The following is a 23,294-nucleotide window of genomic DNA, read 5'->3' as shown; positions in this document are numbered from 1 at the left end:
GAAGACGTCATCGTCCGTCACGTTGAGGTCGATCGTCGGACCTCCTTCGCTCGAAGAGTAGTTTCCGGCGGTGGAAACTTTGGTTCTCTTCGGCGCCCCACTTGCTGTCGGTTCGGCCCCACCGGTGTACTTCGGGCTCTTCTCGACAATCTTCCAAACGTCGAAGTACTTGAAGTGCTTCTTCCCGTCAGCGAAGAACTCCGTCTTGGCCTTCTCCACGAGATCCATCTCGCTGTGCCCGCTCGGCCACATCCGGATTACGTTAGTCCACTTGCCATTCCACTTGTTCATCTCCTTTTGGACCCGACTCCAATGCTTGCGCAACTTCACGTAGCTACGCTCGAACGAACTCTAGGACGACCAACGTTGTACTTCTCCGTAATCCGCTGCCAGAACACCTTTCCGCTCAGCTGGTTGCCGATGATAGGATCCTCGGAGACGTCGACAAAGTTCTTGGCCAGCCACAATGTCTCGTGCGGACTACACTTCTTCGGCCTCTCATCATCCGCAACCTTTCCCTTGCCCCTCCCTTCAGCGGGCTCCATATCACTGATCTCGTACTCATCAGTGCTAACTGACGATGTTATATCGATGTTGCTAGCCACCCCCGGGCTAGGCGTCGTATGCGATGGGGGTGATGGCAGTATGTACCAATTGTTGGCGTTGATGAACTCGTTCATCTGACGTTCATCAGTGCAACTGCGCCCTCGGGACCGGCCTGGGCCGGAACTTTCTCCCCTCCAACGCCACGCGCGGGCCGGGACTCGCTCATTGCGGCCTGGCCCGCCCGTTATCCTTAACCCCGGCCCCGGAATCAGGCCCCAAGTTCCCTCCACGTCATCATTCCCCTAAATTCCAGTCCCATGCCACAACTGCTCTAACCCTGCAGACCCCAACCCGGGCCGCAACTAATAAATGATATTATTCACAACTTCAACCTATTTTACTCGTAAATGCAATACGTCGAACAATTAAAACCGGGAAAATAAATTGTTCATTCGAAAAAAGAAATTACAAATCCTAAAAAAAATTTACAAGTCCTAGAAAAAAAATTACAAGTCCTAGAAAAAAATATATACAAATCCTAGCAAAACTACTTCTTCATTTGGGCGCGAAGATAGACGATCATCTCATGGTGTAATTCGAGATCGAACTCCGACATTGTCGAGGTATCCCTCGATGTCAACTCCGTCAGCTGGCTCATCCGCCAGGTAATACTCATCTCCGACATAGAGTCGGCGATCTTGTCCAGAGACTGATTGGGCGGCGGTGGCGGCATAGTTGAGTAGCTCGCAGTTGCCTTCCCATTCGCTTTCCTCTTTGCCGTCTTTGTTCCCATCGAACGACTTTGAGTGCTAGGGGATGAGAAGAAGACGTCGTCGTCTGTCACGTTGAGGTCGATCGACGGACCTCATTCGCTCGAAGAGTAGTGTCCGGAGGTGGAAACTTTGGTTCTCTTTGGCGCCCCACTTGCCGCCGGTTCTGCCCCACCGGTGTACTTCGGGCTCTTCTCGACAAGCTTCCAAACGTCGAAGTACTTGAAGTGCTTCTTCACTTCAGAGAAGAAATCCTCCTTGGCCTTCTCCACGAGGTCCAGCTCGCTGTGCCCGCTCGGCCACATCCGGACTACGTTAGTCCACGTGCCATTCCACTTGTTCACATCCTTCTGGACCCGACCCCAATACTTGCGTAGCTTCACGTAGCTACGCTCGAACGACCCTTTTGGTCGACCAGTGTTGTACTTCTCCGCAATCCGCTCCCAGAACGCTTTGCTGCTCTGTTGGTTGCCGACGATAGGATCCTCGGAGACATCGATGAAGTTCTTGGCCAGCCACAATGTCTCCTGCGGACTATACTTCTTCGGCCCCTCATCATCCACAACCTTGGCCTTGACCTTCCCTACAGCGGGCTCCATATCACTTATTTCGTACTCATTAGTGCTAACTGGCGATGTTATTTCCATGTTGGTAGGCGTAAGCATTGCATTAGGGCCCGGCGACGGCGGGACGTACCAGTTGTTGGCGTTGACAAATTCGTCCATTTGTCGTTGATCGCTGTTAAACCAATCCATAGAAGCCGAAAATATTGTAATGTAAGAGGATTGAAATTGAGAAAGTGTGGAAAAATGGTGCAAAAATGGAGTATATATAGGCAATAAAAAATGAAATTGTTGGGGACTTGCGGCCCGGCCCGGAAGGCATCCAACGCCGGGCCGGGACTCATCGCGTGCGGCCCGTCATGATGCAACGCCATGCAGGCCGGACCCCGGGACAGTTCCTGGGCCGCGACTAAGTCCTCGGGACCGGCCTGGGCCGCAACTTCGTCATCTCTAGCGCGCGGGGCCACGGGCCGGGGCCCAGGTGCGGTCCGGCCCGTAGCGTTAAGGATGCTCTTAAGCCTCACTAAGATTATAATGTGTCAGGTTGCTACTCGACCAACAAAATTTATGAAAAAATGTGTCACGTAAGATGAGTTTGTGCGGACCTAGAAACAAAGCCATAACTTTTATACTAGAGCCAAAATATTGTTAGTGATAATTTCGTGATATTTTTCAGACTAAGTTAATATTTTTCAAGATATAATTTTTTTAATAATAAAAATAAATGAAAATTTGATGATCCTAATAGGATTCAAACACTAGCCTATAGGCTATAGGGCTGAAGACCAAAACCGCGCCACAACCATTTACACTATCACTTGTACACGCATTGATATAATATAGATTATAGAGTATATAAATTCATCATTCATAGAAGTACTGCAAATAAATTATTTTGAAGATATTCAACCGTCTTTAACATGTACTTTAATAGAATAAAATTAAATAACTAAAAATGCCTAAAACAAGTATTCACTAAAAATAAAATAAATGTGCCGACCCAACTATATTCCATTTGCGTTACCCAACCGACTTTCTGCACGTCACGTCAGCTCAGATCGGACCCACCGCAAATTAGGGGTCACGTGCCTCACGTGAGCGGCGCACCGTCATTCAATAGGCTGTTCTGCGCCGGGATCGCCGCATACCGCGACGGAAAGTCTCGGAAAACACCGTCGTCCTCGAATTGACCGTTTTGCCCCGGTCCTTGATCGAAATTCAACGCGTAGCTACAAGGATCGTACTGGAATTTCCCCGACTTCGGCCGCGCCGGCGCCTTGTTGAACCGCCTGATGAACGTCTTCCACTTCGGCCCCGCCACTAGCTCCGACCATTCCCTCACCTTCTTAAACGCCTCCACTCCATCGCTCCACCAACTCCGGTCGCCAGCGACATCTTCGGTCTCCGATGTCGAAATGCGCTCCCAATTTTTGGTTTTGGGCGTGCCGTAGCAAGGGAAAGTCCACACGCAGCAGCAACGGCGCAGGAAGAATGTAGATTCGTCGAAACCGTCGGCTGAAACGTCGGATTTCCAGTCCGATTCCGGGGTAGCTGTCTGCAATTGCGACGCCATGAGAAAAGAGCCTCCCGCGAACAATAATGCGCTCTTCTACCTCACAGGTTTAGTCGTCTTCTTTTATAACGGGATTACATCAAGTGTTCGTTGAGAAGAGTTACCGGATACCTGGAATGCCGGTCAAAAGTGTTATTTCTCACATAACGGGAATATTGGTCTTCTAGATTACATGACCTGAGTAATAAGTACTATATTCTTCACTTTTTATAGTATATACTAGAGTTCTGTATACTAGTAAGTACTAAATTTCAAATAGATTTCACATTTTCACCCCATAAATAATATCATTACCCTTTATATGGAGTATATTTGAGTTCTGTAGTTTGGTTTCTACTAAATTTCAATCTTTATGTCATCTTTATAACTCACCAGAAATATATTATTATGCAGATAAAAACAAAACATCAGCTCTAGAATAGAATGCGAGACAACTTTGTAATATTTATAAGCATAGCCAATAAAACTATAGTAGTACATTGGTTATATATATACATTTTGGCTTAATCATTAATCTTCAAAGTAATGGTAATAGATTAATCATTAATCTGATACAGTAGAAATTCCCCAATCACGGTGAAGACTATGATCAAAACATCCATTCAAAAAACTCGACCCAGTAATAAAAACACTTTTTTTTTCTTTTAGGTTGGGACAGGTTAGCCTTTTTCCACACTAAATTGTTAAAAGGAGAAATGTGCAGAAATAGATGAGTAATCTACACCAAGTTTTCGGCTAGCTTTTTTTTTTATTTATTTTTGAACTCTGAAAATCACTTGTAGATTACATTATTAAGACTTTAAGCGAAATTTGAGTACAAATGCACATTGTTGAATTTGAGATAAAAGACTCTTGGCAAACATTTGGGAAATCAGACTGTTATTACACATGGTTTAGAATCAACCAATCACATTTATCACACATAATATAATTTTGGGATATTGACACCTAATATCATGTAATTTTCAAAAAGTTGAATTTTTTCCAAAAACTTTGAAATTGACAAATAATATCACGAATTTTACCCTAGGTTTGTTATTTTCCACCAGTGAAAAAATTCCGGCTATGTTAATAGATTAAGAACAAATTTGGAGAGTGTGCTTCAAGAAAAACTATTCTCAAATATTGAAAATCTTGAAACTCTCAAAGTCGTTGTCGAGAAATTACAAAAAAAATCCGTATCATGGAATATTTTCATTGGTGAGAAATAACAAACTCATGGTAAAGTTCGTGATATTATTTGTCAATTTCAAAATTCGTGGGAAAAATCCAACTTTTTGAAAATTTCATGATATTAGGCGTCAATATCCTTATAATTTTTAATAAATTAATGGTAATGGAGAGGGGTACCGGTTGGTGATTGTGAGCGTGGCTGGAGCCAACTAAGTCGGCGGCCAACGGTCTCGTTTAGGTATGCCGACGTGGCGGAGGGCTCGATATAGAGCTGTACCAGATAATATAATCTGTTCAATTGCATATCTTCCATCCATTTGGTTTATTTCAATCCAACTATAATGATATAATATAATATAATCATTTAATTTTGAGATTGAGTAGGTTTCACAATAATGAAGATTCTCTCTTTATATACATGAATAGCATATTCGTTTTTCTTGTTAGTTGCCAACTGACAAACCTTAACTGGTTAAAATGGCTTATATAATCATATTTTACTTTTTTTTTGCTTTAAGTTTCTTTTAAATGTTGGATCCACCGGGCAAGATTCTATTCCTACAATTATATCAATCTGGTGATTTTTTTTATTAGTATATATAATATAAGTATAATGAACTACTTCTAAACTATGATATAACTCATGAAATAAAATTGAAAAGATCAACATTCATTTCCCTTTATGAGTTCATTCAATTAATCTCTTATTTTTTGAGCAATATTTCATGGTGCAATATATAGATGGCATTCATTAGTTATTTATTTTGATTTCATTAAGTATTAATTAAATGCATTAATTTGCTATTTGTAATTTTCCAAAATATACATTTCTGCAGTCCCATCAAAATTTTCAATTGTAATTTATGTGATTTGCTTGGTAATAGTACAAAATAAAAACACAAAATCTGATGATTGTTTGTACAAAGTGTTGTATTTTTGTTGGTATTAGGTGCAATTATGTTTGATTTAATTATTGGTAAGCCATTTCTTTAGGGCTAAGCAATTTACAAACCACACCTACCACAACGTTTATATGTAGATATATGTAGTTGACATAGTTTATATATATAATTGACATGGATTGTACATATAGTTAACATGAATTGTATATGTAGTTGACATTATACGTGTGTAGTTGACATGAATTGTATATGTAGTTGACTTGGATTATACACATAGTTGACATATATGTGTAGTTGACATGAATTGTATATGTAGTTGACATTATATGTGTAGTTGAAAAAAAATTAAAATTAAAAAAAGTATTTATTGAATAAAGTACCATGAAATTATCATTCTGCCCTTTCATAAATAATTAATTTAAAAATATTTTTCATGTGGCAAATTCTGAACCACGATAATACATCTCAATTCTCAATTAGACTAAAAAATCTCAATTGATCACAAGTTTCAATAATGTGTTCAGTGTTTATAGTAAGATGTATACGCTATATTGTTTTGTGACCGCACATACTTGAAAAATACTCCTCCTAAAGTTTAGTGTTTTTATATATTTTTTAACACTCTTAAGCTAAAAAAAACGTGTTATTTTAGATTTGAATCCAAGGGAGACAAGAGTGAGTTTGGGTTGTGATAATTCACTATTTACACGAGTGCTTAGCAGTTAGCACCAAGTATCATACATGGTAAATCATTCCCACCTCCAACGTTGATGCACAAGGAAAGCTCTTCATATATGTAGGCTCCCTCGAGTTCCTTCTCAAGAAATCGTACCCCACATCAATGCCTATCCTCTTCATTAAACCCGAACCCGCCTTCGCCTTCACGTGGCAGTGCCCGAGTATAAACGCCATCCCCGCCTCCCTCGCCTCCATCAGCTCCTCCACCTCTGCCTCCCCCCTTTTGTCTATCTCCGGCTCCACAAACCTCACCCTCTTCATCGGAACCTCGGCATCCTCACTGTCATCCCAAACGCTAAATGACGAGGGTCTCCCCACGACCGTCATCTTCTCGTTGCTCTCGAACCCGTCCTCGGAATGCTTATTATGATGGCTCCATTGCGACCGGATGAAATAGGCTATCGTGCAAACCAGATCCTCTTCGAACGCAGCCTCATCCAAGAGGGCGTCGTGGTATCCGTAACGGGCTATGCACCGGTACACTCTGTACTCCCTTGGGCCGACTCTCCCGACGAGGAACCTCTCCTCGGGTCGAACGTGAGGCACTGGGACGTACTTGATGCACAAGAAGACCAAAACCTGATGGAAAGCCGGGAGGTTGGCGACGAAATGGGATAAGATGGCCGGGATCCCGGACACGAGTTCCGTGTGGATGAGGCCGATGCCCCGGACTCGGACAACGCCGAGTTCGGGGCCGGCGCGGAGGAGCCAGTTGAGGGAGACTTTGTTCTGTACGTCGAACTCGTACTTTTTCCGTGTGCCGTAATGCCAGACGGACATGACGATGAGGAAGACGAAAGACAGGGCGACGGGGACCCAAGCACCTTCGAGGAACTTGATCAGCGCAGCCGAGAAGTAGAGCGCTTCGATGGAGCCGAAGAAGAGCATGAAAGCGATGGCGAGAAGGGCGCTTCTGTTCCAGCAGATTATGATCACGAGAGACATAAGGCATGTTGTCACCAACATAACGGTTATCACTGCCAGTCCTGTTATACGAAACAGAGCGTTACACGTTAACACATTTGACTGGTGATCGAGTATTTATCGGTTGTGAACATTACCCGATGCATTGCTGATGTGCTTTGTGTTCCTAAAGCCGATTGTAACAGCCAAGCACAGCAGCATCAGAGTCCAGTTGATTTCTGGGATGTAAATCCGGCCGCATATCTTAGAGGATGTGTGGATTATCTTGACCCTCGGGAAGCAACCGAAAGCGCTGCATTGCTTAATGATGGAAAAGGTCCCGGTTATCATGCCTTGGCTTCCAACCACAGCTGCGAGTATAGCAATAGCAAGCACCGGCCAACGCAGCTTTTCTGCACCATAAAATAGCTATATAAGAGCCCCAACACCGCGCTTACATAGCTCAAGTTGAGATGGAACGATGAGGAATATCGTATACCAGGGACTGAAACATAGAACCCAATGGGGTAGTCGTTCTCGATTATGTGATGCATTGAAAGATAAGCCGCTTGTCCCATATAAGCCAAGACCAAAGATGGGTAGACCACAAAGCTAAACGCCATCTGCAACGAGGCAGGAATAGCAATATTTTTCATCTTTGCTAACATGACACATATTTTGCAATCGACTCAAAGAAAACCAGCCAGTTCGAATTTACCTTGATGGACAACTGGGAAAAGTGACCAAGATCAGCATACATAGCTTCCGAACCTAAACGTATAACTGCATTTAGCTATTGGTTTCGAGCAGGCAATGGAACTACAAAAATCGTGAAGTCTTAATACCTGTTATACATAACAAGATCCCGCCCAACGACATCCAGCCTTGTCCCCGTGTCTTCTTCAAGAACTTATACATGTAATAAGGAGAGAGTGCCTGGTAAACATGGGGATTCCAGTGGAAAATATTGTAGATCCCAATGGAACTGATGCACAACAGCCAAGTTATAACAACTGGTCCGAATAGAAATCCGATCCGGTGGGTCCCAAAATGTTGCAAAGAAAATAGGAACACCAGAATCATGCAAACAACTGGAACTTCTATATCTGCAGGAACATGCAAATTTAATAGTATGTAACCTTTGCAGAATATCTTAAATCAGTTGCACAACAGATTTTATAGTAGGAGTATGAGATAAAAGTTCGAAGTTCCTGAGCAATTTTATTCTGCCTTTTACCCTATAAGTTTCTCTTTTTCATCCCAATTCTTTTCCAGTTTGTCTGTTCTTGGAGCACTGGAGTAAACAAGTGCACTAGAATGATAGTACTCCTACAATATACCTAAAAGAGAACCACATAAGGGACAATAGACGACGATCCAAGCAAAACAAATACTAACATTCTTTTCTTTTTCAACAAAGCCAGAGTTCAGTTCCACATTATGTTTTTACACGTGGATCACGGAATGAATGAGCCAACAAATATTAGCATGATGCAACAAGGCTTAATACTTTATACTGTATTTTAACATTTTCAAATCCACAGATGTACTCGTCTTGTAGACTAGAACTTTTGGGATGTCGCGATCATACTGCAAAGTTAACCTCGTTTCATAAGGTCATCGAACACAAACAAACAACGTTGTCTTAATCAGAGTTGCATCTCTACTTTAGCGTACCAAGAATGGTCAATACTTAGATAATGCTGATATATTTAACTTTGATGAAGACCAAAAAACTTGTCCTGGTATAACAAAGGCCCCACAGCATTATCCTTATTTTAGTACTGGTTCCGACTACAAAAAAAATTCCAATCCAACGATAATCTCTAGAAATTCAAAACAATTTTGGAGTATGACTTCTTTGATTCCAATGAAAACCTCAAGGATAACATGCCTTTTACCCTTGTTTGACCAATCTCTACCAATTCACGCTGTTCACAGAGTAAAACATGCTTTTAACCTCGGCATCTAACTGAAGAGCTGAAAACAAACTCTTAAGACAGAGCTAAAAGATGGCAAGGAACTAATTGATTTACACTGTCGTGTGCAAAAACGAAATCATAAAAATTCTACTACAGTTTACCACCTAACAGAAGAACTAGCTATCTAATTTGAGCAACACATTGGTTCCGAACATATATATACACATTATAAGCTTGACAAAGATCAAAGACTCACATTGGTGATGATGCTTAGAAACAAGAAGCTCCAATCCTGATACTGCTGAAAACACTGTACAGTCAAACAAATTAAAACAAAACAAATCAAAAGCAATTCTCATATCACATCCAACCATTTCATTCCCTAATCTTTTGCACCATGACAAATTCAAAGCAGCGGAGGCCTTATCATACCCGAAATTGCAGGAGTAAGAACTCCATCCCCAATCACCATACAAGCCCCAAGTAAAGCCAAAGTGAGCAAAATCATCTGCAACACCCTATGCTTCTCCAATGCTGACCTCAATTTCAAACCAACACCACTGTTACAAGATTCATTATTTTCCTTCCGGTATTCATACAAATCCTCATCAGCAAGCTGCCCATTGGGTAGAGTGCTCACTCGGGCGTGACGGCATAGCAATGAGTAGAGAGCAAAAGTCCCACCCTCACCATTGTCATCAGCTCTAAGCACTATGAACACATATTTAACAAGTGGTACCAGGGTTAGCGTCCAGAACGCAAAAGATAGAACCCCAAATATCTCTTCATTGGTTTCTGAGTGTTGAATGTCCTCTGCAAAAGTGCTCTTGTAAACATACAATGGAGATGTACTTAAATCCCCATACACAACTCCCAGGCTCTGATAAGCCAATGCGAATACTGTCCGCCAAGATTCTTTCTGCAACAAATCCACAGGGAAAATAAATAGTAACAAATTATCAAAGTTGATGCTTTTTTTTCCAAATATTTGGGTTCAAGATTTTACCTTTAGTGTGTGTTTACCACTACATCCTTCGTTATCCATCACGGGCCTCCTTAAATCCACCTGAAAGTCAATTCTCAGCTAACATCTGATCTGAATCAACACCTAAAATCTGGTTTCTGTAAAACCCAATTCAAGAATGCTACAAGGAAAAGGGGCACTTTTGAAATAGGGAAAATCTGAAGAGCAAACACTCAAATCTACACAGAAGATGGTGGGAAATTGAGTTGAAGGCAGTTTTCCAAAATATAATACTACTACTACATACATATATATAATGTGCAATTACTGTGTAATAATAAAATATTATTATGAGAGATTAGTGTAGGTCCTTAGCTGTCGGTAGAATATTCACTTATATGATATCAAGAAAAGTGAAACCAATTGAAAAAATTAAGAGGTGTCAAGCATATAAATGCGTGTAAATTGGATAGAGAAAATAAAGTAGTCCAATTTTGTGGGATAATGGATGAGTTGTGTAATCCACCTCAATTTTCTGTTGTAGTTCAAAACCACCACACCAGAATTAATTAATACTTTCTGACCAACCTTCCTTGTCTTATTTGCTCAACACAAGTTTCAGATGTTTGTAAACACACACACACACACACACACACATACGTGCGGGTATCTGTGCATTTTTTAACACATACTGTAGTTATTATAATTATGATGGGCCGTTACTTAGCTCCTTAAAGTAACGTATGATGAGAAAGTATTTGGGTTTTATACATAAGTTTTTTCTTCTTCTTAAATGTTTGGTTTGATTTGATATTGATAATGGCAGGGAAAAAGAAAACGTGGCAATGGGCGTTAACATCTCCCTTATCAGATTCAAAACAGAGATTTGTATCTTGCTTTTTTCATCTTTTTTCTATACTATTATTTTTATCCTCTTTAATTGCAAATTTATTACTATGAGAATTTCTTATTTTTTTGCATGACGATTAATCCAAATGTTAGTAATAGTATATATTTTATTTATGCACCAAGAAAAATAATCTACTTTGCATTTAAAAAAATGTCAGTTGTGGAATTCAACCCAAGCCTAAAGACAGCTCTTTGACTTTGACCACCATATTTGAGAAGTCTAGTCATCATATTTTATTGAATATTTTTATCCATGTTTTGTGGAGTAGAAAATACTTTCTCCGTCCTTAAAATATTAGGCAACTTTTAAAAAGATGTGATCTATTTTTAAGGAATAAGAGAGTATAAAATAGTATCACTTCAATACTTCAGAATGTTACTAGTAAAAATTGGAAGGAATTTAATGAAAAAGAAGATGCCTGAATTTTTTTCCTCGTCTGAAGAATTACTCACTAAGTTTTTCAATTGTTAAACAACTGCGTATGTATAAAAATGTACTTTCATCTATTTCATTCTTATAAATACTCATAGAATTTAATTTGTAAGGTTGTAATTTAGGGAGGAGTGCTGTTGATTAGTCTAGGAGGGATAAGTCATTGAAAATAAAGTATGAATCAATATTTATCAATAAAATACTCCATACATTAATGTAGAGCTAATCAGCTAAACAACATAATATGCCCTTACAAATAACCTATGCTAATAGTATCAAAATAAAAGGAAAAGCCTTATTTGAAATAGAGAGTTTGATGAAATTGTGTGTACACACTCGAGAAGAGTCGAATGACAATGAAATATTCATCAATACTAGTCATGCAAATGAAGTAGGCATCAGAATAATTGATAGAGAATGACATATGTCCATTGCTAGAAAGTTCTACAAAACAATAAAGAAAAATATTAGCTAGTACAAAAGTAGATAGGAATAGTATAAGTTACATATACCTTTTTTGCTCTTTTTACAAGAATCTTTCATGATTGTATGAAGATATCATTTAACTTTAAACTTAAAAGCATGACATTTATTTTTTGAACATTAATTTTCTATATATGTATGATTATTACATAGTATTTCTCTACTTTTAAGAAATAAAACTGAAAATCTTACTACAAAACAGTAAACTTGAACGCACGTTTATCATTTTAGTATGTTTGCGATTTAATTTTTTATTTACTTTTTAAATTTTTTGCTGAATGAGCTTGGCAATCTACTAAATACACGCTGTTATAATTTCATTTTCAGTAAGAAATATATTTAGTATATTAAATACTTTCTAGAAAAATAAATAAATATTTTATCTGTTTAGAAGTCTCATTTTTACACAATTAATTTTGTTATTGTAAAGGATAGGTATGTTTGTATTATTTTACTAACTCATTTTACTCATATTTTATTATAAAATTAATTTATACAAGTAGAATTTATATTCAACTGATTTTTTTTCACTCTATTTCTTTTATATTTCTTAAAATATATAGCGAATCAAATTGAGACTCTTAATAATTCCAATATATAGTTCTAAATCCAATGATACAATTAAAAGCCAACAAAATGGTGAAAATGGACAATTAATGATTAGTAGGAAAATCGGATAGAGTACTTATCCTTGGCATTAAATATGAGGTCCACATTAATAAAGTGGGCAATAATGCTAATGTCCAAAATAGCTAATTCAAGAGTGATTTTCGTATTTAACGCCTTTTCGATTGAATTAAAGCTGAAGTTGTAATAAAATGAAATCCCCGACAACGTCTTAGGTTTTGTTCTTATTCGTATTTCATTTATACAACTCCATCTGTCCAAAATCCTCAGTTCATAGTGTGTAACTCTCTAATTGAGCTTCAGCTTGAGCTTTCACTCTATGCAAAGCTATCCAGATTTAGGTGATCTTATCCACAATCAAATTCTTAAAACCAGAATCTATATCAATCCTCTGAAAATATAACTCTTCATCCATCCATAATCAATAGTCTACTTTTCATTTTGGTTCAGCCATTTTTCATTTAATTTTGATAATACAAATCACCACTTTTTTATCTCCTACTTTTGAATCTATCAATAATTTCTTTTATCAACTAGTGGTAACATTTCATAATAATTTTTCATTTGACTGATATATGTTACATAGTACTTCTTTTACTCTTTTACAAGAATCTTTGTATGATGGTATGAAAATATCTTTTTACTAAAAAACTTGATAGTGTATTTATATTACTATATAAAACTATATTTAATGGTTTCTGTACGTTGTTACTTGTTATATCCTGTTATGTTATGATTATTACATATTTCTATATTTTTTAGACAAGTATTTCTATACGAGGTCAATTACAATTCTCAGAATTCGCAATGAAACAAGCTAGTACAAATTTGTTTCAAGAATCACATAAACAATTTGCTTAAATTAAAGGATTAAAAAATGTTATAGAATTCCCTTTTGTCAAAAGGTACAAGGCTACAAGCCAAATAATGAGGTTTGGCCTCTAGGAATATTTTGAATCTCGAAGGTTCACAAAAATGCAACTACTATGGTTAGTTAATTCGATCAAATGGGGATCCCATTTTTATTTCTAGTTAGGGTGGCATTATAATTTAAGGTTATTTATTTAAGATAATAATTATATTGAGAGCGAATATTTTCTTTAAACTGTTAACTTGAACGCACCTTTTCTCCGGGAGAAATAGAATGATTCCGTTGAGAAATATAATAAATATATATGATATTAAATATTAACAAGAAAAATAAATAGATACTACAATAGGGTCATGTTAAAATGCATTTAGTATCAATCCACAACTAAGACCAATCTTACACCATTAGATCTAAAAATGGGTAGATGAGATTACAACTCACGTATTTCAATAAATAGTTGATAAAATATCAACAAAAAGGTAAAATAGTCAATCTGTTATAACATAATAATTTTTACGGTTTTTATATCAACATAGTGTATTACAAATCTCAACATGAGAATCTCAACACAAGTACCAGAAAATATCAACACAATTTTATTGATATTGTACAAGCATTATATTGAGATTGTTTGATGCATTTATTGATATAAAATCTGATTATTAACATATACGAAAATTGAAATAAAAATTATAAAATTTCATCATCCGATCATCTTCGAAACATATACAATTGAGATCTCGTTAGAATCCTTATGAAATTACCTTTAATTTGATATATATTTTACGAAAAAATAATTTAAACGAGAGAGTTACGTAAATTTAAAATGTTAAGACGATTTTGAGGAGAGAGAAATGGTTAATTTTAACTACCATAAATAAGAATCTACATTAATACCCTTTAAGTTTATTTAAATATTTTTTAATTTAAATATAATCCACTTTTATTTCAACCACTAGATCTCTTAATCTAATGACTAAGATTTGTTCTTAATTTGTGATTGTTAATTAGTTAGCAATTGATCATCACCCTACTACGATATATAATAATAAATGATAGGGTAATGTTATAGAGCTACTACGTCCACGTGCATAACTAAAGATCAAATCTCGATCACTAGATAAAAATATACTCCGTCCATTTCCTATTAATTGTCCACTTTTGTTTCGATACGAGTTTTAAGAAATGTAAAAGAAAGTGAGTAAAATAGTTAGTGGAACATGTGTTCCACTTTTATTTCTTGATTTTATAATAAAATATAAGTGAAATAAGTTAGCGAAATGTGTGTTTACAGTTTAATAGATAACTTTTCACATTCAAGCACGAATGAAATGAAACATATATTCTGTCAATCTTTTCATCTTCAGAGTGATTTGTCTTATGTTATGAAAAACCCACAAAATAGAAAAAGACATCATGTCTTGAGCTGCATGATACATCTCCGAGTTACAACTTCAAGCCTTCTTGAAGATTTCCTACCTGCCCTAGTCATATATGTTCCTGAAGTTTTTCAATAGCTCCGGAATATCATAGCCGAGCATGTCGTCCACAGCTTGAATCATCTTTGGCTTCAACTTTTCAAAGTCAAGACCTCCCTAAATTGCTCCACATTTGGAAAGGCTCCGGCTGGGAGATGGTGTTCTCTTTGAATCTGCACACAAAAGATCGGCGTCACAAAGAACTCAAGGGCATTTTGGTGGGAAGCAAGAAAAGAGAGGGAGGGAAAAAAAGAAACAAAGATGTACCTTTTCGAATTCACCCTCAAGATTATCCATTAGTCGTCGTTGAGCCTTAGATTTGCCCATTAACGCCGGCATCTCTTTCTTGAGATGGCTAATGATATAAGCATGGATCTTGGCCGCTCTAGCACGTTTTACGAACTCATTAATCTGACAACAAATTTATAAAAGAAAAACAACTAGTGGTATTAGATTAAATTACCAAATCAAAAAGGAGAAATGAATGCATTTTTTGAGGTATTTAAAGCTCAGCTTACACGACGATCGCAAGCCTTTTTGGGTATATCGATCAAGTCTACAAGGAGGTCATCTTGCTCTTTCTCAAACAGTTCCTTTCCTACAGGACCAGTAGCTGCTTCGTTCACAGGCTTGTCATTAAATGATCTGGTAGAATCATGCATGAAAAATCAATCATGAACTGAAAAAGTGACATTTTGGCTATAGACTTAATCCAAGATGTAGAAAACGAACACTAATATGTCAATGAGAGTAGAAAAAAGAAAGACCTTGGAAAGAAGAAGATTAATGTCAATGGAAGCATATACCACAGCACATATAGACCAAATATAGGTTAGTAATATTTTTGGAGAGCACAGACCACATATAGGTTCTAATATTAGTTTGCTGCGAGTCCAACCATTGATCATTTAATTATATCATGTTTTTGAAATAAGATTTGAATCCAATAAGAGAGTGTATCGAATTAGCCAAAAAAATCAATAGATTTCCTGTACCGGGGTATACCGGTATACCGATTGATTATTATATATATAAACATATATATATAGGGATGTATTCATTTCCTTTTTCCATCTTTTGTTCTGTTCTTCTTTTCAATCTCGGCCATTCAATCTGAAGATCTAACGGCCCCAAATAATGCCAACTGATTTTAAATTAAATCAATTAAAAAACCGAGAAGGCTATTTTAGGTACATGCAAATGTGGTTGTTATGGAAACTCTCATGATTTTCTCTTCCAAAATCTCAACGGTTATTCTCTATTGAGATCACGTTACGTTCAATCTGTGTTATCTCCCAAAAAGTTATGCGTCTGTACTCCATTTAAGAATCGGAAGAGAGGGAAGAACGAAGCCGATGACGAGAAGAGGGAATTGGTTTTCAAGGAAGACGGACAGGAATACGCGCAGGTCATGCGAATGCTCGGTAACGGACGGTGCGAGGCCACGTGCATCGACGGCGTCAAGCGCCTCTGTCACATCAGGGGCAAGATGCACAAGAAGGTTTGGATCGCCATCGGCGATATTATCCTCGTCGGTCTCCGTGATTATCAGGTAGTACAAAAGATTTTAATCCTTTCTATGTGCTTTATCTTCAATTCTAGATCTTGAGCTTTATGCGCCTTGTTATCCCGATGATTTTATGATGTGTTGATTAAATTAGTTGTGTTTTGCTAATCTTAGCTTTGCCAATTTCATATGTTATCTGATAGGTTTCGGTGTGATTTTTTTAGCTTCTATTTATCTGTAAGTGGTCCTTTCTTTGCAAATTAAAATTCCACGCCTCAGCAGTTTGTTGTATGGGTTGTTTCAATCTTGAATGTTTAGTTTTCAATTGTAAGTTTTCGTTTTGAAGAATTTGGTTCTGACAATTTTAGGTGAAGACGGTTTCGTGTGAGAACTTAGTGTGCATGTTCTTTTTCTTACTCAAAACTGTTGATTTGTTTTTGTACCGATGACTTCTTCTCACTGCGTTTATGGCTATTTAGGATTTTTTTCGTCTGTATTTCGCGGTTATTCCCTTTTCTAATTGTGTTAGATTTGAGTAGTTTTGTGGATTTGGATGAGAGGTGATAAAGAGTCCAAAGATGCTTGTTTTTCATATTATCATGTTATTCTGGTATTGCTTTCTTTGTGTGCTATATTGTGTTGATGATTCTATAATAATGCCGAATTTGGTAGCTTTATTTACGTGCGTGGGCTTGGGGTCCTTATTTTGGTCCAATCCTACCCCTCGATTTGTCTCAGGCTACTGTTAGATTCCGTTTTGTGGATTTAGATGGAGAGGTTATAGAGTATCAGAGAATACACATAATGTACATATATTGTAATATAATGGTTGTTTTAGGTTCTCTTATGCATCATTTGTGATCTATAATGTACATTTTTCATGACCAGTTTAATTTAAGTTTTGTCGTGTTTGCTTGTTCGGCGCACGTTTCTTGTTTTTCCAAAGGGTTTAGCAATCCTTGGGGCTAGGGTATAGTATGTACTAATTGAAAAAATCATTACCAAAGTCCATGAGTTTCAGTTATTAAACGAGGGTGTAGATATCATCGCGGCTAGGGAGTAGTTTTGACTGATTTACATAATGTACATATTATACTAAATAATGGTTGTTTTAGTTTCAGTAATGGTCGAGACATGAGCTGTAATGTATATGTTTGCTGAGCCGTTTTTATTTTCGTTTTTGTACAGTGGTGGTTGTACCTGATTGTTCTCCTGAGTTGAAGCATGTCGTCGGTCAGAAATTCCAATCCCTAGAGATGGACGACGTTACAACCTCGTATTATGTTGTATGCAATAGGGAAGGCAAGAAGAAGTCGAACGAGGATGACCAATTGAATGCACGAGTTTCACTCATTCATCTAGGGTTTAGATATCATCTCGGCTAGGGAATAGTTTTTAACGATACACATAATGTACATATATTACTCTGTAATGGCTTTTTTATTTTCAGTAATGGAGGATTTATGATCTGTAATGTAAATGTTTGCTGAGCACGTTTCATGTATTCCCCAAGGATTTAGCAATCCTTGGGGCTAGGGTGTAGTATATATCAAGTTACAAAACTGCCGCCAAAGTCCACGTGTTTCAGTCATTCATCTAGGGTTTATATATCATCTCGGGTAGGGAAGTAGTTTTTACTGATACACATAATGTACATATATTACTCTATAATGGTTATTTTAGTTTCTGTAATGGACCATATATGATATATAATGTAAATGTTGGCTGAGACGTTTTTTTTGTGATTTTATACAGTGGTAGTTGTACCCATGTACACAAGCAGTCAATTAATGCATAATACTTGGTAAATAATGTATAATACTTGATAAATAATGTACAGAAGCAATGAAATAATGCACACAAGCAATCAAATAATGCACAATTCACCCTTCACCTATGTACACAAACAGTCAAATAATGCATAATATATGATAAATAATGTATAATCGTTGATAAATAATGTACACAATCAAATAATGCACAAAAGAATATTACATTCACCCATTTACCTATGTGCACAGCAGTAAAAAAAATGCATAATATTTGATACATAATGGATAGTACCAGTTTAATAATTTACAGATTCAATCAAATAATGCACAAAACAATATTATACAAGCATATTGGGGAGTTGTTAGCACCCATTCACCCATGTACACAAAAGTCACATAATGCATTATACTTGATAAATAATGTATAATACTTAATAAATAGTGTATAGAACACAAGCAGTTCAATAATGCCTAATATATGATGAATAATGTATACTATTATCAGTACTTGTATAACTGATTTTGGAATATAACATGAAACATTGTTAACAATGTGGCTCAAAAAAAGACCAAAAAAGCCAAATGTAAACACGTACTGTACTTTTCATAATGCTAGATCCACATAACAGCCCAAGGGCGGAACAATTTACAACCAAGCACAAATCAACAACACACAACGTCAAACCTAAAGGAAATATTGCTATTCTTAAATTTCGCCATATACGTAAAATCGTAGGATCTATAGCACCAATACGTGCTTCACCTGCTGCCTCTGCAAACACTTCAAACTTCCATGGTATATACAAGTATAAAACTTTTCAAATCTCACCACGACAATGGATTGGGGAAAATATTACCAGCTAAAAACTTGTGTATCTTTATGCTATAAGCCTTCCTCGCGAGCAGAGTTGGTCACACGAAGGACAGCTTGAGCACTTAAAGGCGAAAGCTTTGATTGGCAGAAATCCTCCCAAGAAGCTACAACAGGCTGCTCGGGTACATCAGTTGTTTCTGGGACTACAGATTGCTCAGGTACTGCAGTCAGTTCTGGGACTCGAGATTTTTCGTATGCAGACTGCAGCTCTAGCAACAGAGCACGAGCTGCATCCCTGGACTCGGGAAGCCGATCACTTAGCTGGGAAGCGCCTATTACAATCAGTTTGTCTATACCGAATATTTCAATTCCATCAATTCCCTGCAAATAATACCGCATGAGGACAATTGAGATGCCACGAAAGGACTTTTTACATATTTAGGGGGAATGAGAATTTTACAGGGTTGCACTATTCGAATTTTGAAATACACAAAACAACACGAAAAATAATAAACACACAGTAAAGACAACACCATGTCCAAGAGTTCTTACCAGCCGTGGGACACTTCGAGAAATACATATAGAAGCCTTAGCTCGAATTCGAGGATTCCTATGTGTAATGTAAGGCTGCAACTTGGGTAGCAACAGAACGGGAGAAACCCAGCTTGTCAAGGCTACTAATGCACTTTCAGCTGCCTCACAAACAAATTTCTTGTCTTGTGAGGACTTGAGGAGGAGTTGAACAAGCTAACAATAGAAATGAAAAATCAATAATTGAAATCTGTAAATAAATTATATTCAGAAAAGGAAGGTTCACAAGAAGCACAAGTTGAGTTTAATAGCATAGATCTAAGTTCAAATTTTCGATAAAAATATATTACCAAAGGATCCAACAAATCAATGATGCTGTCTGTATATGCTTTGAACAGGTCTGCGGCAGTCATAATTGCAGTTTTGCAGACAGCACTTCTTGGATTCTTTAGGGATTTCACAACTAAGGAGATGACTTCATCCCTGGTGTGAAGCAAGGAGTCATATAATAGCACGATCAGCAAACACAGTTAAAACAACGAGATAACATTTTTTCTGCCAAACCAAAGAGAATATAATACTTACAGAATATTAGCAATAGCTTCATTGTGAAAGATAGACAATCGGCGAACATTGCTGAGTGCGTCACACACTGTAACCCAGTCCTTGGAGCCAAGTCCTGACAAGAGGGCCTGGAACCAGAGTGCAAGATAAGTATTAGCATCATATCACATTATTCATTCAAGGATGGAATCATGATACTGAGACATCTCAGAAATCCTCTTCCGCTTTAAAACAAAGAATTAGTGAAGCCTGTAAAGATTTGTAGAGAACACCCTTACCTTCAGACAATCATCCACGTCTTCTACATCTTTCAAGTCCTCGGACTCAATGTACTCTACTTCTATACTGGCTATCGCTGCTTCAGAATTGTCTGTTTCGTCAATCTTAATGGAAGTGCCAACAACTGCAGCCATCCCTTTCCTTTGCCTTTCTTCAGTGATTTTGCTCACACCTTCTACCTGAGATTTCACCATGCTTCCATTACTGAAGCCTCCATTTATCCTCTGAGACTCGGGGACATTATTATCTCTGACAGCTATTTCAGACATTATGGAAGCCTGAAGCAACAACAATAGGAATTCAATGGAGTTTCAGAAAAGTATACATAAGAAATACGATAGGTTTTATGTCAATAAGTAGGCAAGCCAAAGTTATATCTGAAGAGTTTTGCAATTTATATAGGACAATGCAAATAAAATCTAGATGTCTATATTTATAGCTTCTGTTCATGTTACCACTAATTTATTGCAAACCAGTAATGACAGAAGGGGCAAAAGGTGGAAATATACTGTAATAGTAGTAATTATTAAGCAATGTGTAAAGCAAACCACTGCTTGCTCAGAGTTCATGAAATGAATCACTTTCGCATCTAGGAGTAATTCCGATAGTAAATGTTTTTAGGAGCTCACTAACGATCAAGACGTCCGAGCTCCATAGCAGTACCAAATGCAATGATCAAAACAGAGGCTGCAAACTTTGGCGAGTTCAAATCCAGATTATGTTCCACAGTTACTAATAATCTATCAATCCCAACCCCCCGTGCTCATCACCAGTTAAGCACAACAGAGTCTAATTTAAAATTATTGAAAGAAGTTGCATATCAAAGTTCAAATGGCAGAGCGAATTGTATATACATCAATTCATTATCTGGCAATCTAATCACTATGATGCAAACACAAGTCTCAAAACAAGAATTTCTGTCAACCAATTGTACTACACTTGATGCTTATCCCAAAATTTCCAGAAGATTAAGGGAGCATATCACCAACGCTTAAGTTATTATCATCTTCAAATCAGTAACAGCAACATCTAGCTACAGACAGCAAATTACTAGATCGAGAAAACTAAGGCTTCAGCCACAGGATACTATTCAGTATGTCACCAGAGATCAATCGAAATTAGCAGATCGCTTGAATTCGAACTACAAAAACCACACCAAGCCAATAGCTAAAGCAACAAATCAAACAACGAAAATTGCTGGCATTTGGAAACTAACGATTCCTAATTAGAACAGCGATCCAGCACATAAAATTTAAAACACAAAAAGGCAAAACAGCAGCAAAATGCCACAAAAAGAGAGTGCGAACGAACAAATGCACAGAAGAATTAAGTACAATTTCGTAAAGATCTCACGCATTCACTACCATTCACCACGAGAAGTTCGAATTCGATCTATTCCGAAGCCGATTCGAAATGCTGTGCGATGAAATTGCAATGAATGCCTAAAATGAGTAGGCAGATAAGAGTAATTACCAGGAGAAGAAAGAACTGTGGCCGCCGCAACAACGGGAAAATGGTGAAAGTATTTATTGCAGACCTCCAGAATAGTTAAATCTTCAAGGAGAACAGGAATCTCTCTCTTTCCTTTTAGATATAGTAGTATGAGTTGTGTATGAGTGTATTATTTAAGTGTAAAACTGTAAAATGAGGGAAAATATATTAATGAGTTTTGGTAACCGGCGGAGGAGGCGGGTAGATAGAGACGGCAAGTTACGCTGCCCGAAACAAGGCCGGCCCCTCGGTTAAATATAATCACGTGACCGGCGGTCAGAGTATTTAAATGACAGATCTGCCCCTGGGGTTTCTCCCAATAGTCAAATGACTCAAATCTGCCTCCAGCGGCTTCAGTAGTGAACAGTGAGCATTATTTTGCAGAGTAGGTGTTTTTAGCCGGACTCCTCAGTGTTTAAATGACGGATCTGCCCCTGAAGTATAAGTTTTAGAATATTTAATTAATTACTCAACTAAAAAAATATCAAAACAATAAGTAAAAATAGTGGAATAATTTTTTGATTTAGGATACAATTTCCATATTTTATACTCCCTCAGTCCCTCCATCTCAACTTAATTGTCACTCTGGGAGTGGGCACAGTTTTAAGAAATGTAATGAAAAGTCGATTGGAAAGTTAGTGGAATGTGGGACTCACTTTTTTACATTGATTTTATAATAAAAATGTGAGTGAAGTGAGTTAGTGAAATGTATAACCTAATTACCATTTATGGTAAAAATGAAATGGGACAATTAGGTTAGGACAGATCGAAATGGAAAAGAGTGACAATTAAATTGGAAAGGAGAAAGTACTATAGTATATAGAATTTCCTTTTGTTATGCGAAAAAAATAAGTAAGTACTATAGTATATAGAATTTCCTTTTGTTATGTGAAAAAAATAAGTAGATTACTGCCAGCAGGGGCAGCGGAGTTAGCAATGGAGGGTCAGATCTTGCTGCAATGAGTCTGAGTTCAAATCTCACTGATGTCGTGTAGTTGCTTCCATCTCTGAGCCTGGGTTCAAATCTCACTGTTGTCGAGTTGCTTCCATCTCTCAGATACAAATGTGAGGCCTTGGAAACGGGCTTCTGGCAGCCAGTGGGGTTAAGGATAAAGGCCTCCCCTTAACGGGCTACTGCGTACCATGATTAAACCCCCTCACATGATGTCAGGTCGGAGTGTGGGGATCGCCAAGGCAATGGAATATGATGTTGTCTTTTCAAATTATAAATGATCATTAAACACTGAAATATGATGTTGAAGTTTGAATTCATCTTACCATATTGATAGAGTGACGTAATTATTGTCTCACTAGAATTACGGTAGTTTAACGTATGCCATAGTATATTATACTCCTAAGAATTTATTTTGATACTTGACTCGGTCAAGAAAATAATTGTGATTGAAGATAATATATGCACTGCTTAATTGTTTTAAGCTGGACGTTAGACTTTTACATTTGTTTTATCTAGAACATTCTCT

The 23,294-nt window shown here is 37.4% G+C and overlaps 3 protein-coding genes across 4 annotated transcripts; all 3 read right to left on the bottom strand.

The window, feature by feature from the left end:
* Positions 1-2,969: 2,969 nt before the first annotated feature.
* LOC121749109 lies at positions 2,970-3,452 on the bottom strand. The gene has a single exon (XM_042143712.1). It carries the CDS (start codon positions 3,450-3,452, stop codon positions 2,970-2,972), a length of 483 nt encoding a protein of 160 aa, XP_041999646.1.
* A 2,581-nt stretch (positions 3,453-6,033) lies between these two features.
* Positions 6,034-10,466, bottom strand: LOC121746635 (potassium transporter 8-like). The gene is made up of 8 exons (XM_042140540.1): positions 10,097-10,466; positions 9,523-10,009; positions 9,347-9,400; positions 8,014-8,274; positions 7,887-7,939; positions 7,668-7,791; positions 7,327-7,581; positions 6,034-7,251 (listed from the first exon to the last, which is right to left on the bottom strand). The coding sequence occupies exons 1-8, from the start codon at positions 10,133-10,135 to the stop codon at positions 6,263-6,265; spliced, it is 2,262 nt and encodes a 753-aa protein (XP_041996474.1). The 5' UTR covers positions 10,136-10,466; the 3' UTR covers positions 6,034-6,262.
* Positions 10,467-18,611: 8,145 nt separating this feature from the next.
* On the bottom strand, positions 18,612-22,129 carry LOC121746515. Of its 2 annotated transcripts, none has more exons than XM_042140391.1 (6): positions 21,796-22,129; positions 20,322-20,600; positions 20,065-20,171; positions 19,830-19,962; positions 19,501-19,695; positions 18,612-19,329 (listed from the first exon to the last, which is right to left on the bottom strand). In XM_042140391.1, exons 2-6 carry the CDS (start codon positions 20,589-20,591, stop codon positions 19,018-19,020), a joined length of 1,017 nt encoding a protein of 338 aa, XP_041996325.1. In that variant the 5' UTR covers positions 20,592-20,600; positions 21,796-22,129; the 3' UTR covers positions 18,612-19,017. The 2 variants fall into 2 exon arrangements, with proteins under 2 accessions (XP_041996325.1, XP_041996324.1); XM_042140390.1 differs by lacking the exon at positions 21,796-22,129 and adding an exon at positions 21,687-21,792.
* Positions 22,130-23,294: the final 1,165 nt, after the last annotated feature.

This window comes from Salvia splendens, chromosome 9 (genome assembly GCF_004379255.2).
Source record: "Salvia splendens isolate huo1 chromosome 9, SspV2, whole genome shotgun sequence".
In the NCBI taxonomy this organism is placed as follows: domain Eukaryota; kingdom Viridiplantae; phylum Streptophyta; class Magnoliopsida; order Lamiales; family Lamiaceae; genus Salvia; species Salvia splendens.
The sequence above is the reverse complement of the archived record's forward strand: the minus strand, read 5'-3'. Positions and strand labels throughout refer to the sequence as shown.

Excerpts from the sequence above, each read along its gene's own strand:
- LOC121746515 (XM_042140390.1), bottom strand. Across the intron at positions 19,963-20,064 it reads GAAGCTATTGCTAATATTCT|GGATGAAGTCATCTCCTTAG; the intron begins GTAAGTATTATA and ends GCTTCACACCAG. Across the intron at positions 19,696-19,829 it reads TTGATTTGTTGGATCCTTTG|CTTGTTCAACTCCTCCTCAA; the intron begins GTAATATATTTT and ends TTCTATTGTTAG.
- LOC121746635 (XM_042140540.1), bottom strand. The coding sequence starts at position 10,135 with ATGGATAACGAAGGATGTAGTGGTAAACACACACTAAAG. Across the intron at positions 10,010-10,096 it reads GTGGTAAACACACACTAAAG|AAAGAATCTTGGCGGACAGT; the intron begins GTAAAATCTTGA and ends GATTTGTTGCAG. Across the intron at positions 7,940-8,013 it reads GATCTTGTTATGTATAACAG|GTTCGGAAGCTATGTATGCT; the intron begins GTATTAAGACTT and ends TTATACGTTTAG.
- LOC121749109 (XM_042143712.1), bottom strand. The coding sequence starts at position 3,452 with ATGGCGTCGCAATTGCAGACAGCTACCCCGGAATCGGACTGGAAATCC.